We start from the raw sequence: 20,610 nt of genomic DNA, 5'->3' as shown, positions 1-20,610 counted from the left end.
TATTATAAATTACTGACGTGCTAATTTAGCACGTCAGTATTTTTATTTTTACTTTTTTTTTTAAATATCAGGTATATATATATATATTGTAAATTTTTGACGTGTTGATTTGGCACGTCAGCATTTATTGATGTGTCAAAACTAGCACGTCAAAAATTTCTGACGTGCTAAAACTAGCACGTCAAAAAACAAAAAAGCGGGACATTCAATTTAATTTTCCCTCTTCTTTCTCTCTTTTATTATTTATTATTTCCCCATATCTACTTTTCTTATTTAATTCCAAATTTTTTTTCTCTCTCTTAATCTCCCTCTTCTCTCTCAATCTCTCTGAATCTCCCTCTTCTCTCTCACTCTCTCTGCACGGCTGCTAGAAGAAAAGCAAATCAAGAAGAAAAAAAAACAAAAGGAGAAGAGAAAATCGAAGAAGAGAAGCAGAACAAAAAATAAAAATAAATAAATAAAAGAAGAGAAGATCAGAAGATCGAAGAAGCAAAAAAAAAAAAAAAAAAAAAAAAAGGAGAAGAGAAGATCGCAGAAGAGAAGCAGCAGAAAGAGAGAAAAAAAAAATGGAGAAGAGAAGAGGATCGAAGAAGAGAGATTTTTGATTTGAAGAAGCTCTGATTTGGTTTATTTTGATTTGAGTTGAGAGATTTTTTATTTTTTATTTGAAGAGAAGAACATAGAAGAAGGAAGAAGGATAAAGTTTATATTTTGATTTGGGTTTTTGATTTTTTGAAGATTTTTTGGGTTTTGGGTTTTTGAAAATGGAGGAAAGAAGAGAGAGAGAGAGTGCAAATGGAGGAAGGAAGAAGGCAGCAGGGAGAGAGCTGGGGGGAAGAAGAAACGTACTGTTTCAGACTAAAAAAAATATTTTTAATTGAAAAAAAAAAAATACAGAAATTTTTTTTAGAAAAAAAAAGAAAAATAATTTTTTTAATAATTTTAAATTTCCTGACGTGTCAATTTTGGCACGTCAGGAAATTTAAAATTATTAAAAAAATTAATTTTTCTTTTTTAAATTTTTTTCTGGATTTTTTTTTAACTAAAAAAATTTACTGACGTGTCAAAATTTGACACGTCAAAAAATTTTCCTGACGTGTTAAATCCAACACGTCAGTATTTTCTGACATGTTGGATCTAGCACGTCAGAAATTGCCAATTCCTGACACCCACATTCTTCACGACTGAAACATGTCAGGATTGCCCCGTCAGGAGGGTTTACTGATGTGTCAGACAGCCTGACACGTCAGTAAACCTATGTCAATAAAAAATCCTTTTTTTGTAGTGTCTTCTGGAACAGAAATCAGCAAGCTTCCGAACACCATATGCTTCCGCATAAGCTGGGTCAAGAGGAGCAGATAAAACACAGGTACCAGGTGCAACAAATTTCCCTTCATAATCACGCAGCACAATGCCAATACCAATCTTCCTGCTGCCTCGATCTACCGCAGCATCCCAATTAGCTTTGACTGAACCCATATTTGGTGGCTTCCACCTAGCTTCCATAAAAACGTTTGGTTTGAACAGATTATCCCGGCGTGATTGATCAGCAGAATTAGATGTTGCTAGCTGCTCTGTTGCTCTACGAAATAAAGCTGATGGGTCCATAAACTCTCCATCGAAAACGTACTCATTACGCCTAAGCCAAATGAGCCTGGCTGTAATGACAATAAACTGTAGATCTTTCATACCAAACTTATCACGCATCTGCTGAAAAATGTTTAGAAAAGAATCCTCAACCACAATACATTTTTGAATCCGTGCAGGACATTCAAGCCAGACACCTGAAGCTGGTGGACAATTCCAGAGGACGTGCCTTACTGTTTCGGGTTCCAGCTTACAGATGGGGCACGTGGGATCTTCAATCACACCTTTTCTATGCAAATTAGCTTTTGTGGGCAAAATATTTGTGCGTAATTTCCGAAGGAAAGATGTTAAGACACGAGGACCTCGCACACGCCAAATATCCCTCCATACTTGAGTGCTCTGTTCCGTACTCGAGCTGCTGCTAGCAGTGCCATTTTCCATCATAGACTTAGCAAAATGATAAGCGCTTCTCACACTAAAATCTCCCTTTCGAGAGCCTGCCCACACCATGCAATCACCTTGTTGTCTAGGACATATAGGCATACTACATACAATATCTGCTTCTTCTTTGCAAAGAATATTATAAACCAACTCCTTATTCCACCATTTAGTATTTTCGTCAATCAAGGAGCACACCCTAGCATCAGACTCCAAAATATGAACAGGAGATTGTACTGCATAAGTAACTGGTGAAGGGATCCACCGGTCGTGCCAGATTTTGATTGACTTACCATCACCTACTCGCCACATCATGCCTTCTTGTAGAAGCTTTTTGGATGACCAAATACTCCTCCATGCGTATGAGGGTCTTCTCCCTAAATTGGATGTTTGAAATGATGCATTAGGATAATATTTCTCCTGTAGAATCCGCGCAACCAAAGAATCAGTATTATGAATAAGCCTCCAACCCTGCTTAGCAAGAAGAGCTACATTGAAACATTCCAAATCTCTAAACCCCATCCCACCTTTCTCCTTTGCCCTTCCAAGTTTCTTCCAACTCATCCAAGCCATTTTAGAATCATTCTCCTTATGCCCCTACCAAAACTTGGCCATCATAGAGTTGATATCAGTGCAAAGAGTCTTAGGTAGGAGGAAAACACTCATCAAATAAGTGGGAATGGCCTGAATGATTGCTTTAATCATAACTTCTTTCCCAACTTGAGAAAAAAATTTCTCTTTCCAACCACAAATCTTGTCCCAAGTCCTCCCTTTTATGCTAGAAAAAGCACTCACCTTCGATCTACCAATTAAAGCAGGAAGCCCTAAATACTTCTCATACCTTTGGGTGGAAGAAACCACTGCAAGAGATAAGATATGAGCTCTTGTATCTGCATGAGTATTCCTACTAAAGAACAGAGAAGTCTTAGCCTTATTCAATTTCTGATCTGAAGCTCTCTCATAGATATCCAAAATCTCCTGAATATGCACCCACTCGGACCAATTTGCTTTACAAAATAGAAGACTATCATCAGCAAAAAACAAATGGTTCAAACGAGTACCCCCCCTAGTAATCGGAAGTCCTATGATTCTTCTTTCCCGCTCTGCCTTCTGTAATAAAAAACTCAGCCCTTCCGCACATAGTATAAAAAAATATGGTGAGAGTGGATCTCCCTGTCGAATGCCTCAAGTCGGTATAATATTGCCATAAGGTTGCCCATGAACTACCACTGCATAAGAAACAGTACGAACACAAGTCATGGTCAATTTGACCCACCTATCACTAAATCCAATCTTACACATTATCAACTCTAAAAAATCCCACTCCACCCTGTCATAGGCTTTGCTCATGTCCAATTTTAACGCCATATGACCCTCTCTCCCCTTCATTCTGCCATCCATAGTATGTAGTGCTTCAAATGCCACCAGTATATTATCCGTAATGAGCCTACCTAGTATGAAAGCACTCTGGGTAGAGGAGATAATAGTAGGTAACACCCTCTTCATTCGATTAGCTAACACTTTAGCAATAAGCTTGTAAATGATATTACAAAGGGTAATTGGCCGAAATTTTGTAATTTTAGTAGGGTTGCTAACTTTTGGAATAAGAGCTATATTGGTAGCATTGATATCCTTATCAAAAACATCAAAGTTGAAAAAATCAAGCACTGCCTGACATACCTCTCCTTGCACCGTATGCCAAGAATTTTGATAAAAACAAGCTGAGAAGCCATCTGGACCCGGTGATTTCGATGGATGCATTTGGTATAGAGCAAACTCCACTTCAGCCACCGTAAAGGTCCTAGTAAGTGCTTCATTCATCTCCTCCGTCACTCGGGCATCCATTCCTTCCAAACACTCATGCACCCTTTGTACTTCCCCGGCTGTAAATAATTCTGTGTAGAAATGAACAAAAGCCGCACCAATCTCATTCGACTTCTTCCACAAGGTCCCAGACTCATCCATAACCTGCTTAATCTGGTTAATTCTCCTTCTATGGCTTGCCCATGCATGAAAGAAAGGAGTGTTCCGGTCCCCATGTTGATACCAATTATGTTTTGATCTTTGCTTCCATTTGATATCCTCCTGCTCCATTATAAAATCAATCTCCTGTTTAAGCATATTTATAGCCTCATAGTTTCCCGGTCCCTCATCTCTCTGCAGCAATTCCAGCTGTCGTGTTTTTTGTTTAATTTTCTTGGTAGCATCTCCAAATTTACGTTTACTCCAAGAAGATAAATCAGCTTGACAAGAAGCCAATTTCTGCCTAACCTGCTGCATTTTGGACCCACCCAACACACCACTGACCCAAGCATTTTCCACTACCTGCTGATATTCTTCATCAACCATCCATGATGCTTCTATTTTGAATTTTTTGGAGTATACTGCCTGTCTCTCCTCCTCTTCACCCAGCCGCAAACAAATCGGTTTATGGTCACTAGACCTTGCTGTAAGGACCCACAATTCAGCCACTTGATTCACTTCACACCATTCACAATTCGCCACAGCACGATCAAGACGTTCTTTTATAAAATCAGCCCCTCTCTACAGTTGGTCCATGTAAACAAAGACCCTCTATAACCCAAATCAGCCAATGAGCAGTCTTGGAGAGCCTCCCTGAATGCAGCCATCTGCCCCTCTCTTGTCAAAACCGTCCCAAATTTCTTAGCTTGTGACACAATCTCATTAAAATCACCTATGACCAACCACAGCTCTGGGCTAAAATTCTGCAAATGGCGCAAGAGTGCCCATGACTCATGTCTCTTCGTCCAATCAGGATGCCCATAAAAACTTGTAAGCTTCCAAGAATTGTTACTGCCTTCCTGCTTGACAATAGAATTAATATGTCTTATTGAAAAGTTTTGTATTTCCAGATGAACATCAGTCCTCCAAAGAAGAGCAAGACCACCACTACACCCCACTGGGTCCACCACAAAAAGACCCGTATACCCCAGCTTAACCCGTAAAAACTCCAGCTTTGGCTTCTTACATTTTGTTTCCATAATAAACAAAATATTGGGATGATTCTCCTTCACCAAAAGGCAAAGGTCATGAACTTTCCGGGAGCTCCCAATTCCCCGGCAGTTCCAGCTTAAAAGATTCATAATACTGGGAGGGGTTGTTCAACAGCCTCCACCTGTGGGGATTCAATTTGATAAGAGTTAGCCACTGTCTTTCTGCCTTTCTTACCAACATTCCCCTCATGTTTTCCAACCACAACTCCAACTGCTTTTCGCTTTTGCACATCAGATAAAACCGAGACCCTCCTTACTCGTGAAATTTCCTTACCCCGAGCTTGCTTCTTCCAAGTGCGTACACTCCCCACCCCTGACCGTGGTCCCTCTGTTATATCTCCTCCACTCGATCCCGTTACGTCAACACAAGGTGTAGACTTCTCTGCATGCAAGCCCTCCATAACCAAGTCAGTAGAAGGGACACTTGAACCATAGAAACTTCATCCAAAAGGGGAATTTTCGGTAAAGCAAATTCAGGAGTAGAAGCCACATTAGTGCTTTTAAGAACCAGAAAAGTGTCACACATGGCTGGTTTCACTGTATCAAAAGGAGCGTGGCATTCTGGAGAAATAGGAACTAAAGTTTCCTTACCCTTACATGTAACTATATCTAGCGGTTTGCCCCCATCATGCAATGACGGAATTGGAACATAATCCCCTCCCCACGATCCAGAAAAACCGGAATCATCTCCATCCTCGTTGCCACGTGTATAACGAGTGCTCCTCATGTTTCCTGGAGAAGGGGAACTACGTGAATCAAACTGCCGCTCGTCACACCCACCATCATCAAGAGTTTCCTCCTCCGCCGTTCTGGAATGACCAGACCTCCCACCGCTAGACCTCCCACCTCCAACACTCGAGCCATTTTGTTTACGCACATCAGCCCTCAACTCAGTACCCCATTCTTTCTTATCCTCTACTGCATTCACCCTTGAATCTTGCCTCACAAGGCATCCCAACCTGCCATGAATCACTCGCCCACAGAAGAAGCAAAACATGGGAAGTTTCTCATATTCAAAAATTACCCAGTAGGACTGATCGCCCAAGTGCAAAGCTCTCCCACGCTCCAATGGTTTGGATAGGTCGATATGCACCCGTAATCGCAGACAGCGTCCCCATCCTGCCCCATCCCCTGCCAAATCTACATCCTCCAGGACCCCCATAGATTCACCAATCTTGTTGGCCACCGCCTTAGAAATACACAACAACGGCAATTCATGAACCTGTATCCAAAAAGGAGAGGATATAAATGCCATCTGTGATGGAGGAGTCTTCCCATCAAACTCTTTAATAACTAAAATCTGTCGATCAAAAGCCCACCGCCTCCCTGCCAGAACCCTTCTCTTATCAATGGCATCAGAAAACTCAAATAACCAAAGATTATTTTGAAGTTCTTTGAACACTACAGTCCCTACAAGTCTCCAAATCCTAGAGAGGACTGTTTTAAAAGCCTCCTTATTGGTAAATTTCTCTGACCACAATCTGCCCACCAGACATTGCTCACATTTCTTCCTTACAACAGATATCTCCCCTTCCGTAATCGAAATTCCTTTCTGTTCTCCATCTGTCAATGTAATTCGACTACATAATTGCTCCAAACCTTCGGCCATACTCTTCCTCCACACCTAACTATTTGAACAAAGCCACTCAACAAACCTCCCCTCCTATCAAGCAGAGAAAGACTTCCCCTCACCTAGTTGTGTCACTCCAAGAATCCCCAAAAGAAACCCAGAGAGAAACCTAGAGAGAGACTTCTAGTTCCATATATCACACACAAACTTAGTTGAATAGTCTTTTACTTTACTTTTTAGTCTTTAATTGATAGTAAAACTCACAAGAATATTATTGCTTTGAAAAAAAAAATTAATTATAAACAAGAATATTGCTTTAATTATTTGTTTTTATTGGTTTGCAGCATTGTTGGACTAACTCAACTAACTCCTTTTTGTGGTATGTGTGTTTTCAATAAATTCTTCAAGATAACTAAGAACATTCTCAATGGAAGAGCCAAATGTTACTTTTATTTAAAATGGCTCTTCAAATGTTTAAAAAATCTCCTACATTGAATTAGCCAAAAGAAAATGTAAAATAGATATTTGATTGGAAGAGCTAAAAAAAAAGCTAAATGTAGCAGCACTTTTCAAGGGAACTATTTTATTTTTTATCGTTTTTCTCACCTGTTTTATCTTTTTTCCAAATCTTTTCCTACTTTTTCTCTGCATGTTCTCTTTTTCCCAAAATTTTTCCTATTTTCCTCTCACATGTTCTCTTTTTCTCAAAATTTTTCTTACTTTGAATAATATTTTAATAGAATAGATAGAAATATAAATAATCGGATGTAGAGACATTTAAAAATAGCTTAGTTAAAGTAGATAAATGTGAGTTTTAAGAAGCTATTTTACATAAAAATATGGCTCCTCCATTGGGAATGCTCTAATTCACTAAAAAGTACTCATTTTTCTTAGACACTTCTAATCATTTAATTGTATTTAGTTTATTTCGCAAGCATTTTAAATTTTTATGTGTTTGTGACATCGTTAGATGAAGATTTTTAATAGTTACTTTGATTTTTGTTTTTTTCTTTATTGGGTAATTTGTTGAGTTTGATTTATTTCGTGATACATATATTGTGATATAATTTATTTTTTATCATATTTATCATATTATAATAAAAATATAATACATAAAAAGAAAAAAAAAATTATTATTATGTTTTATTATTTTTTTGTGCACCTAATTAATAACTCAAATTTCTAAATCCGCCATTGCACATAATATGATGCATCAACGCCACATAGTGTTGCTATTTGTAACCGAGTAATGCTTACTCTTTGTAACGACTCATTAAAAACAAAGGAGTAACCGAGGATGCCGGCTCGCCGACTCACGATCATTATCCACAGCCAACAAGGCCAAAGCAACCACCACCCACGGCCATTCGTGGCCGAAGCCACCAACACATGCACCCTCTACGACCCCTATAGACGAAAATCAAGCCCCCACCGCACCGATGAAACCCCGTCATCTCACCACTACGCCACTAAAACCATAAATACAGGCCCCACGACTCTCACAACCACTTGACAAAACTACCCTTCCCCGAACCACCCCTACCCGAGACACGGAACAATCCAAAACAACCCCATCACAATCGAGAAAACCCAGCTTCTACGCATCATCACGCATAGCCAAGAAATGCCCCAGACAAGGCTAAAACACCCATTACCATTGCACCACCACCTCCGACCCCAACCCAAAAAGGAACAAAAGAAATATAGACCCCTTTTAGCTAAAAGCACCCCCTACGCACACTATCGGCTGAAACTATCAACTTCTCAAGTCGTTGTGCCCCTAAAATCCCATAAACACACACATAGGCACGCCTGCACAATCGTCTTAAGTGTTGTTTCAAAACACCAATTCACATCACAATGGCGCCAATTAAATTGAATAATCGAAGAAAATCAACAAGAAAAAATAAAAAGTAGTAAAAATAAACTCACCTATGGTGACAGACAGTCAGGTGGATCGGGAATTTGAGCACAACCATGAAACAACCAGGCCGGAATGGTGAAAAGAAAGAGAGGTGCGAGAGGAATAATAATATGGAGGATGAAAGGGATCGAGTGAACAAGAATGGAGGACTCCATGCTGGGCTCGGTTTTTAAGGCCCAATACTAGGCCCCAATCTGGGCCTTTTTCCAAAATTTTAAAATAGGCTGGCAGGCAGCCTGCTCACACAGACCAAATTCAAATTGGCCATACTTAACTAAGCTCAATAAACCCTTTCTTTTTTTTCTTTTTTTTTCTAATTCGCTCATTAAACTTGTATGTGTGTCAAATATTCTAGAGCTAGGAACCTTTGCCTAAAGCTCATTACATAAATTGGTTTTATGTTATGTGATAATTTACTTATTAAGTTGTGGACTTACATAGTTATTTCACTTTCATCTGCCGAACACTTCAATATTTTGCAGTGTAACAGATTGTCAGGATGTATATCGAGAAATTCATTAAATCCAAATGGATGGGTGTCAAAATTCTCAAAATATCCCTCAATTTTAGGGGGAAAAAAAAAGAGAGAGAGAATTGAAATATGGATACACAAAATTGAGAATTTTTTAAGTTTACGACGTAATTGCTCAAGTGGCAATAATTGATGAGGTTTAAGTAAAGTTTTTCCTATACTACAATTGTTTACTAAGCACTGGTTAGAGGGATTTTCAAAAGAAAAAAAGCGGGGTCAATCACTCACATTAATGGTTAGAATGCTTATGTCTTATACTTAGTGAGACATCTACTTGTAAACTTGTGATAATTTTACAAATGTGATGATAATATCCTATTTATATCATTTGAAGTTTAATTCGATACTTTGGAGTAATACTACAAGTTCTTCTTGTATCACTCTTGTATCCCTTCAAGAATGATGTGGCTTTTAAAATTACCATTAGGCTTGTAATTTTATTATTATTATTATTATTTTGTAAGAACAACTTCATTGCAAACAACATAACAAATAACAAATTACAAATGAACAAATACAAGGAAAATGAAAGACAAGGAAAAATATGAGAACACAGTAGTAACCCGACCAAAATAGACTACAAACACCTCAAAGCACTGAAGAAGGCCCAGGAAGGTGAAAGTCACTTGGGAATACAGCTTTTAAAGGCCGCGTCCCATTATGATGGATAAAACCATCGGGAGTACAAGAATTCCTATAAACTCTGATCTAATCTAACTTCTAAAGAAGACGAACAAACTAAGGAATGACAACTTAGATCTAATCTGGCTTCCAAGGAAACAGAATAGACTAAGATCAAGAATAGCGGAAAGGAGATCTCCATCACTAACAAAGTGTCTAAAGCCCAAACAATTCGGGTTAACATGTGAACAGCAAAAATAACTCAGAAAACAGCAGCTTTGACGGAGGGCGAGGCAATGCAGAGCCTTGTGAATATGCTATCTGGCGCGTGAGATGGGGATGGTGGGGCCGGGAAGCTAGGAAATAGGTGTGGGTGGTGGCATGGCGTGTTGCAGGTTGGAATTGGCGAAGAAATGAAGATTTAATTTTTTTTTTTTTTTTTAAAAAAAAAAAAAAACCATCTTCAAAAATCATAGATCTAGTCGAGAAACACATTGAAGAAGGCGACTGGCGAGGAGGCAGACAGTGGCAGCGCTTTTTCAAGAGCCGAGGATAAATGGTCAAAGACGATAGATAAAGCCTCATAAGAGATTAAAGGATTTAAAGAAAAAAACTCTAAAGAGAGGAGTTCTCTCAAAGAGAGAAACTCAAAAAAGGGAAAAGGAAAGAGGTAAGGGGGACGAGGAGGAGGGAAACCAAATATTACCGTTGAATTTGAGATGCGATTTATTAACTTTTGATCTATTGGTAATTTTAAAAGCCATATCACATTTGAGATGACTTTAGGAGGACTATAAGAAGACTTATAGCATTACTCTTGATCATTATTGAATTTTGATTAAATGATGATTTTAAAAGACATTTCATTTTTGTAGCGACACAAAAGGAACTTATAAAGTTACATGATTAGCAGAATTACGATTCCTTATAAAGTTACACGATTAGTAGAACTACGAAAAAAATCCAATTTTTTTCCTCATGGCATTAGAGTTAAAGAGGACCTAGTACAAAACGGAAAGATTTTGTTATTAAAAAAAAAAAAAAATCCAATGATTTAATCCAAATAAAATGAAAACCTACAATCTAAAGATGACTTTCTCTAAATAACTTCTTGATTTTTCCAACCACAATTCTTGCTTTGTTGGAATTATGGTAAAGAGTTTAAAAAGTGATTTTAGTAAATAAATAAATAATGTGTGAAGCAAAAATAAATCCATTTGCTAAAAGCTAAAAAAAGACATTTTTCGTTGTCTATAAAAAGCTCAAAACAGCATTTTGAGAAAACTTGAAAATAAAACGTTTTTTGAAAAGCTCTTTCTGATTTTTCCTACAGCAAAAACCGTACCCTTCATAAAGAATATAAGCATCACTAACGAAGAACCTGGGAATATTCCATTGAAAAACCCTGAGAAACAAAAATTCAGAGTTAATTTAATTATATCCCCAAGTTTTTCACATGCCCTCTAAATTCCAAGTGACCACTCAATCACATCTCGACAAGCAAACAAAATTATGTTTACAACCTTTTTCGCTTCTCGCTCCCAAACAAAACTCTAGTGTTTCAATTTTCCTTTCAAATTACATGGAAGCAAACAAAATCGGTTTGTCCTCTCTGTCCATCACTGTTAATCAATTTGGGCCGTGAATGAGAGTCCCCACAGAATTCAATGGAAGATGATACAGTAGCTAAATATGTCCAATGGAAGATAATTTAAATGCCCACACCACATGTTTCCCCAAGCTCTCATTCCCTCCCTTTTTTCCCATTCCATCACCATAAACGACACCGTGTCGTCCCCCCCTCCCTCTCTTACCAACCCCCATTTTGTCCCACTGTACACTACCAAAATTATTTTCACTTGTATTCTAACAAAAAAAGAAAAGAGGGGGAACGAAATTAAAAAAAAGAAAAAAGAAAAAAACGAAATTAAAAAAAAAAAAGTGGGCTCCATTTCTTCTCTTCTCCTCTCTCGTTGTTCCTGGAGAGTCGGGACTCGTTTCCCAATAAAGACGATGAGTACTAAAGACTAAAGACTAGTCTGTTTGGCTACTCGATCTTGCTAATCCCAATCCGCTTCACCACGGCGTTCCTAACAGCTTCGGTCTGCAAATTACACAGCCCGTTCTGCTCAATCCCAGACATGTAATTCCTCACTTCCGTTCTGATCATTTCTTGCATCACGGACAAGAACTCGGTGCTGAAGAACGGCTTCTCGTACCCGTTCTGAGCTGCCACCGGAATTTGCTGCAGCGGTACCGGTGACTGCAACACTTGAGTGGGACTCGCAACCTGGTTGGATCCTGTGCCGTGGTTCGAGACCTCGCACAAATCCGATCCGGGCAGAGATAGGCACAGAGAGGTAGGCGGATCCGTATTGGAAGACGAGGCCTCAACATGCTGAGTCGGCGGAACCAGAGAGCTGGTCCGGGCCAAAGGTCTGAAGACGTGTGATGGTGACATGCCGGGCAAACTCGTATCGCTCAAATCGGATCCTGATGGGCTACTCGGGTTCAGGTACAGACCCGATATGGCGGTGCCCGAGACCGTACCGGCACCGACACTAGCCGATCTCTTGAGAGGCTGTTGCGCATGTGCGTCGTCGCTTAAATCATCGGTCATGGATGAGCATTTGCGCTTGAGGGTGGAATTCCAGTGGTTCTTGATGGCGTTATCTGTGCGACCATTGAGGAGGCGAGCGATGGTGGCCCACTTGTTGCCGAACCTGGCGTGGGCCCTGATGATGGTATCGTCCTCCTCCGCCGAGAAGGGTCGGTGCTCCACCTCCGGGGAGAGTTGGTTGCACCAGCGTAGACGGCAAGACTTGCCGGATCGACCAGGGATCGACTTGCTTATCAGAGACCAGTTTCTCGGGCCGTAGGTTTGGACGAGTCGCTGCAACGATTCGTCTTCCTCGGGGCTCCATGGACCTTTTATCCGATCCACATCCTTCCTTGTGGACGCCATGGAATGAAACCTCTAACCTTACTTTTGTGAAGAAAAAAAAAAAGAAAAAGGAAAGCAATAAATAAAAGGTTTTCTTTAATTTCTAGGATATTTGAAATAAAAGATAATCGTCGGAAAATGGGTTTTGTGGGAGAGAGCTTGGGGGGGTGAGAGAGGCGGAGCCTCACCTTCTTCTTAGAGAGAGAAGGGTGATGTGAGAGTGAGAGGGTATATATAAGAGAGGATAACGATTACTGGTTGAGCCGGTGGTAGTGACCGGTCCTGGCCGTTGAGCGTTTGGGATTCTTCCAGGCAAGGCAGTTACTAGCATACAGCTGTCAAACAGACACGCGTCGCCTCGTAGCCATTCCAGCGTACACGTATAATAATCACTCCCTCACTCGGTTCGTCTGAAAACTGACTTACGTACTGTTCCAACTATACACGACGTCAAATTCCCACCATAACCTTCTCCCCCGTTATTAAAAGACAACAGGATTGTAGATACACCATTTACTAAGTGGGCCTGCCTATATATGAACAATCCCAATAACCAAAAATCTTTCCAATTTAATGAGATCACCCAGATTTTATAATACTAAATATGGCGGATAATATATCCTACAATAAATATGAATATATTTTCCTATAAAAAATTTATTTAAAGAATGGTATAAAACAATTACATATTTCAAATTAATATCAAGATTTTTTTTTTCTGTTTTTATTAATTGGCTATTTAATTTGTAGTTGTATAATTGTAAACTAAATTAACTGTTTAGCTAAAACAGAGCAGAAGAAAGAGGGGCTGAAATCCAAAAGTCGGGTAAACGGCCGTTTGGAAGTTAAAAGGGCAGGTTAAATTAAATTGAAAAGAAGAGCAAACGTGCGCTTATTGAGAAGAGTCTATTCAAAAATTAAAAGATACGGTTGGAGGGTGGATGGGAGGGAGCGGGATGACTTTGACCGAAGCCAGGCTGGAGAGCAATTTCGAGGAAGGGGATATTTTAAGAGATGAAAAGGACGCACGGAAGTGCTGAGCTGGCCCCTAACACGACAAAGTTCAGTAGCAGAATTGGGGGACGAACCGAACTGCTATCTTGTCAGTCCAGCCTGTCAAACCCACTCCCGCTCCACCAGTACCCCTAACGGCCTACTCCCTCCCACCGCCACGTGCCAGTCACGCACTCCTCCTCCCTCCCTGAACTGCCAAAACCGTCTCCACCGTCGTACATTTATCATACGCTATCTTGATTTCTTAGAAATTGTAAAATTTTTTAATTAAATGTAATTTTATTTGTAAAAAAAAAATTAGTTCACAGTTTGGCTTACAAATCGTGATTAGCGTGGCTTTTGTAGTCAACACTTTGTAATTAAAAATGAAAATTTTATGATTTAACCAATAGTAGAAAAGGTTGTCTACCATAAGCAAACTATCCCATTAATTATATATATCTTTGTTTTTTTTGGCATTATTTAATTAAGAATTACAGAATAGTGATTACTAGACATAATTAATGTCTGAATGTTTCTGTACCGCACATTCCATATCTTCTTTTTATTACTTACCAACCAAATACTCCATTATGAGATTTTTGGACCACATAAACATTATAATGATTTTAAATGTACATATTTGGATGTTCCTTTGACCTGAATATTATTAATAAGAAATCCAAATATTCTACAAAACGTAAAATCTATATATATTTATTTTTATGTGATATCAAAACACTTTTTTAAATAAATAACTTAAATGTATAGATAAAGTTTCATCCGAAATATTTTCAAGTTGCAAAAGAAAAAAAAAAATAAAAGGAGGGAGGGGAGGAGGGTATTTGGGTAAACAAGTGGTGTGAGGGGCACGCACAAAGGTGCGTGGGAATAAAAATGGGAAGAGAAACGGAAAAAACGGAAAAGCGGGAAGAGGAAAGCAACAAAAACAGAAAGCAGAAAAGGAAGGAGAGTCCCAATCTTCAACATGCAGTCGTTACGGGGAAACAGCTGTATAGAGCTTATCCCACCCATACATACCCACTCTCACGTGCCACGCGCACCTATCTTTCACCTAACCCTGTCCTTTAGCCGTACCCGCACGTTTTTTGGAACTCATCACGTGACTTAGCCCTGCACACGTGTGCACCTCACGTGAGATATAGCTCCACAACTCTAGCGTTATAAAATTTGAGAAATGCTTCTCACTCTAAGTCTCTAACTCTCACTCTCACTCTGACAATTTTAAATGTAAATTTTGTAATAGTGATTCATTTAAAATTTAATTATAACTTTTAATATCACGTCAAAAAATTGTAATATGTGTAGTAATTTCTCGTACAATTTAATGTCTACGTTCTTTTTTTATGAGTGGAATAAGAAATTACAACAACAATCTAAAATAAAATAAGAAAATTACACAAACAAAAAAAGACAAAAAAAAAAAAACTATTTATTGCAGTAATTCATCCTATAGCTCTAAAAATGATCCTCAAATAGAAGAAACAAACGAGACTGTTGACTGTTGTTAGTGATGCTGTTTGTAATGATCAATGGCAGAAGTTGTGGGTACGTGCAACAAGAGGCACCCACAAAATTTCTAGTTTTGGGCCAACTGAAAGAACAATTGAGAAAAATAAAAGATATACATCTACAATTAGTAAAAGAGCAACCACCACGGATTGAGAGACCAAAAACAACAAGGCCAGTGTACTTTGAGGTTCAAATTTGAATCTAGAACTTCCTTTACAGCAAAAAAAAGGCTCAACAAAATAAGAGCCCGTGAAATTGAGGTAGGGAAGCTTCAAATCAACCGGAATAAGTTAAAAATGGCGGTAACTCGTGTAGAACACACACGTAACAAAGCGGCACGTGGCATACACGCGCTATGGCGGCGGTGGTAGAAAGGAAAGAGGGATTACATCCATGGGTTCATTTGCATTATGCAGCTCTTCTAATGTGGTTCAGCATTGCTAGCTAGCTAGCAAGCATATATTTTGGTCCATGGATGAGAGAATCGCAGAGCATAGGATGGTCCCAAAGGTGGCAGGCTGGTGCTTTTGCAACCATTTTGTGCCTTGGATCCTCACAATTATGCTCTTGTGGAGGTATTTTTTAGGACAATGGGTGGCATGGTGTCAGTCAACTAAGTCCTTGTGAAAGTACCACCTTTAACTACTCCAAAATTCCGATCACCCATGTAATAAAAAATGTTGATTAAGGAATGTGATTCTTATTATGCTAGGGAGCTCACATGGTTTAGAAAGAGGGAGGATGTTTCCTAGCAATGGAGCCCTTGATTGGGGAGTTGTGGCCACCAATATATTAGTATAAGAATCAAACAAATCTACATTGGATAATTATCATTTATAAACAAAAAAGCTAGTGTCATCAAACTCATCACCAATTCACATATGTAAGTGCAACACATGGGTATGGGTAATTTTGAAAAATTAATATATTTATTTCTTCAAGTTAAGGATATAATTATTAACAGATGGAGGACATTGCAGTCTCAATGATAAATTAGTATGATATATTAACAAAAATTATAAATGAAGAAGACATTGTAAATTATTTGATAGACTGAGGGACTAAATGAAATGTAATTTCTCCTATTTTTATTGTACATATTACATGTCTATCTATAGGCTTTATAATTTTTTATTATTATTCTTTTCTGATCATAGGCTCTCAAAAACTTAATTCCCTTAATTTTCTCTTTCTCCCTCTTTGAATAGAAAATAATAATAAATTTAATATGCCTAAATTGAAATATATATATTAACCCTAAAAACAATCAGAAAAGATGAACTAAAGTGTATATTCTAAGAGTCAGAAAATGATATATAAATATAAAGATTGGGCCTACATCAGATTCTCTCATATCATATTTACATATTTTTGCATTTAAAAAAATAAAAACATAATAGGAAATCATGATTGCTGTTTGCGATGCTGAATCATGGTACGCTGGTAGCCTGGTACCACGTCTTTAAAGCACCGTAAAGAGGATGCATTCCATTCCCAATGTTCAGAATAATCAAAACTCAAGTATTTACGAACGAATGATTTCAAGTGAACCAACCGATAGAGATACACATGCCGGGTGCCCAACTGAAGAGAATTCTTTTTTTTTTTAAATATATATATCATTCAATAAATGGTAGAAGGGTTAGAAGGAACAAAGAGTTAAAAAAATTGATGGGTTCCCGAATAACAAATTTAAACGAAAGAATCAGCGCTAGCTAGTTTGGGAAAAAAGAATGGGAAATCGGTGCGTAAATTATGACCTTCATGGAGTAAAAAATGTCCCGATCTTTTAGACAAAAGTCAGGAATGGATCGCATAAAGCGATATAGCGTCAAAACAGAGGAGGGCAAAGGTGTGACCTTTGCGAGACCATTCAACCCTACTCAAGCTTTTGCTACGTAAAAATGACAACCCCTAAGAAGGAGTTGAAGAGAGGGAGACACTATTGAACTTGGATTAACAAAATCTGTTGTCGATGAGTGACACTCCATAAACAAAAATCTCCTCTATAGGGTAAAACAACAAATCCCCAGGAGACCATAACCAATAAACACGAAAAAGAAATGCAAAAGACAGAAGTAGAAAGACAAAACAAAAACCAACAACAACATGCTACTTAACACTTAGCATGGCAAAGACAGGCTGTGACGGTGGAATGCAGGATGTCTTAGGCGTTAAAGCATGTGGTTGAGTCACCCCCATTTGGAGAAAGAGGTGGTCGGACCACTCCTTGTGTTTATTTACTTATTTATGTTTAATACTTAGCATTTTTTTTATTGTAAATGAAATGCACATATCACATTGATTGATGATGACATGAATAGATTCTGTCAACTTTTCTAACGATATAAACTTAATTAAGAGTGTATAATCACTTTATAAATTCAGTGAGCTATTTGTCCAATCGAAATGCTATTTTGCATTTTCTAAATCCACACCAACAATTGACCAAGCTTTGTGATAAAAGCCAGCTGAGAACCCATCTAGGTCTGGTGCCATAATTCATAAAAAAAATAAATAAATAAATAAAAACTTGGTTTTCTTTATCTCTTTCTCATAAACTTGAACCCCCATACCTGCATTAATGCATTGATCAGGGAATCTAGTACTCTTTATCAACTATGACACTGAAAGAGCTTTTGCTTCATCAAAAGTACTTGTGATTTGTCTGACCAACCAATTTCTTATAATACTCTTCTGCCACGCACCCTTATAATCTGGCTCAGATCTTGCGGCCACCTTAACCCCATTCTCATCCCATATAGAAAATTAATAATAAGATTCTTGAAATTTCTAACCTTGACCATCCTTTGAAAGTCTCCAAGGTTCAACCATCTATATATTGCGGGCTTTTTGCTTAAAAAAAGTCTCATTTAATTGCCTAGCAGATTCATGCATATTCATGCATACAAGCCCTCATTGCCATGAGAAGAAATAAACTACTCACTTCGAGCTTTTTCCAGCCCTTCTCTTGCCTTCAATATTTTTTGAAGTGCCGTAATTCAAGTTGACTTATTAATGCCAAATACATGGAGTGATGATATAATTTACGCCGGGGCGTGCATCAACAGTGATGCACGCCAAGCGTAAATTTTTTTTATTATTATTTTATTATTTTAATTATAAAAAAAAAAAAAAAAAAAAATTACGCCTGGCGTACATCACTGTTGATGCATGCCGGAGTAAACTATATCATTACCCCCAAATACATGTGGCTTTGTTTGATAATGGGGATGGAGTTGGCCCAAACACTGTTCATCAACATTTCCCAAAAAAATCAACGTCAAAACATTTTAACTTTTTCACTTTTAATATCAAATCATTCACTTTTTATTATTATTCAAATAAAAAAATCACTACAAAACAAAACTTTTTCACTTTTCCATATCACTTTTTCAATTTTTTTATACAAAACATTTTTACTTTTTTTTACATCAATTTACATCAACTACAGTGTTTAGGCCATCCCATTTGCCAAAAACCCCCGTAATTCCTTTTCCTTGAGATATTTGATAATGCAAATTTACAACTTTATATTATCATTTATTTTAAAATTTTAAATTAATAAAAATAGGTAAATTTATTTATTTAATAAATTAATAAATACTTTAAAGATAATTAATTTACTTTTATCTGAAAAAATTATAAGACATCCTACTTATTGGTGACTATTGACTAATGTGCTATTTGACCGGACTCGGGAGTAGGCGGTTTCAAGCCGTAAACAAATTTCACTGTGCACTTTCTCTCTCTCGAATTATTGGGGTGCAGTTGTGTCACAAGATCCTACAAGATGGGACTTAATTTTTTATTTTATTTTTTCCTTTTTTTCATTTATCACCCATTTATTTTTAATTTTTTTAAAAATCAACAATTACATATGCAACATCTACTATACAGATTTAATAATTAATTTTTTTAAAAAAAAAAACAAAAATAGAAAATAACATTTCTCCTCGTATTTGTTAAACAACACACCACTCTCACACACTATTCACTTTTTATATCACATTATTTATTTTTTATTACTATTTAAATTAAAAAATTAGTATAAAACAAATTTTTTTTATTTTTTTATATCAATCATTAGTTTATTTATTGTAATTGTAAACAGTGTCTTGGAAAATGCTTGTTGTTTAACAAACGCCAAAGAATTAGAAACCCCATTTGTGCAATTTGTGCAATTTCGGCACTTGTGTTCCCAAATCCCAAGGCATGCAACGTGACACATGGACAAGCGTCGGAGGGGTAATAGAGCCTCAATGATGACGAGGAATCTGGCACGGGGATAGGGTGGGCCATGGGTTGATTTCGTCCGTTAACGAGTGACGTGGCCGGTACACTAACGGACCTAACCGAAGGAATTTGAAAATCTGGTGCAAACACGTCAGTTGGTGCCAGCTATAAGCCACTCTCGCCAGTTCCAAAAAGAATCATACTATTGGGATCCGCGTCGCGCGTGGGTCCCATACCATGATTTTCCGCTACATGTATCTGCCGTACGATGTGACCTTCTGACGTATGACACATGTTAACTGTTATTGATTTTGGGAAGAGAGCCACATCGTATTTCCTACACCTATTCATTTGTTTCTTCCCGCTCCACCTTTTTCTGGCGGTGCGTCTAGACTCACTCTAGACACCCTTTTTTTGTAACAAAAGTCAAACCAAAACCTCCCCCCACCTGTTCCATTTAAGCGATAAGCTCATCATTTTACAATTTTCCTTTATGAAGTTATTGCTAATGTTAATTTTTTTAAAATTTAATATTATTATTTTTTTAATAAAATATGTTTAAAATTGTATTAAGAAATAGATTTTTTTTTTAAAAAAAAAACTTCAATTTTAAACTTTTATCAAAAGTGTGTTTTTGTCTCTTTTTTTTTTTTTTTTTTAATAAAAAAGTTAAAAAAATACTTTGAATGTTTTTAATCAAACACGTCAGCTTTTGACATTTTTTCTTATTTTTTGTAGTTTAAGAAGACATTGACTATAGATAATAATTTGACTAAAACATGTGTATTTTTTCCTTAATTAACAAAATCCTCAAACTAACAACTAATTTACAATGTTATCACAAACTATCCATTGCATCAATGTCTATCTTTAACTATCAAAAATTTACAATTTAATCCTTTTGTCCTGCAAAAAGACAACAATGTTACTAAAAATTCTTAAAAAAAAAAAAACAAATACTCTAATAGATTCAAGAAAAAAATAAAAAAAATTGTTTAAGAGAATTTTTTCATTTTTTATACAAAGAGAACATTACAATATTTTGGGAAGAACATTAATGCAATGTTTAGTTCAAAAACATTACAAATGGAATATTTGTTTTGAGGGGACTGACTTTCAAGTTCTATAGCACAAAGAGCTGCAACTGCCTCTGCAATGGTTGGGTCATAAACCGCCACTGTATTATTGATGTGATATAAAAGTCAAATGAGATTTAAT

General features: G+C 37.4%; 2 protein-coding genes across 2 annotated transcripts in view; both read right to left on the bottom strand.

Annotated features, from left to right (window-relative positions):
• Positions 1-5,129, bottom strand: part of LOC132185097 (uncharacterized) — a 5,801-nt gene extending 672 nt beyond the window's left edge. Inside the window, exons 1-4 of the mRNA XM_059598917.1 lie at positions 4,574-5,129; positions 3,231-4,472; positions 2,821-3,032; positions 1,299-2,622 (exon numbers count right to left, since the gene is read on the bottom strand). Coding sequence (XP_059454900.1) covers positions 1,299-2,622; positions 2,821-3,032; positions 3,231-4,472; positions 4,574-5,129 — 3,334 coding nt within the window. The remainder of the gene's footprint in view (positions 1-1,298; positions 2,623-2,820; positions 3,033-3,230; positions 4,473-4,573) is intronic.
• A 6,019-nt stretch (positions 5,130-11,148) lies between these two features.
• Positions 11,149-12,823, bottom strand: LOC132184841 (transcription factor MYB44-like). Its single transcript, XM_059598619.1, has one exon. The coding sequence runs from the start codon at positions 12,649-12,651 to the stop codon at positions 11,734-11,736; it is 918 nt and encodes a 305-aa protein (XP_059454602.1). The 5' UTR covers positions 12,652-12,823; the 3' UTR covers positions 11,149-11,733.
• Between the last annotated feature and the right edge of the window lie 7,787 nt (positions 12,824-20,610).

Source organism: Corylus avellana, chromosome ca6, assembly GCF_901000735.1.
Source record: "Corylus avellana chromosome ca6, CavTom2PMs-1.0".
In the NCBI taxonomy this organism is placed as follows: domain Eukaryota; kingdom Viridiplantae; phylum Streptophyta; class Magnoliopsida; order Fagales; family Betulaceae; genus Corylus; species Corylus avellana.
This window is presented reverse-complemented; position numbering and strand designations above follow the sequence as displayed.

Excerpts from the sequence above, each read along its gene's own strand:
- LOC132184841 (XM_059598619.1), bottom strand. The coding sequence starts at position 12,651 with ATGGCGTCCACAAGGAAGGATGTGGATCGGATAAAAGGTCCATGGAGC.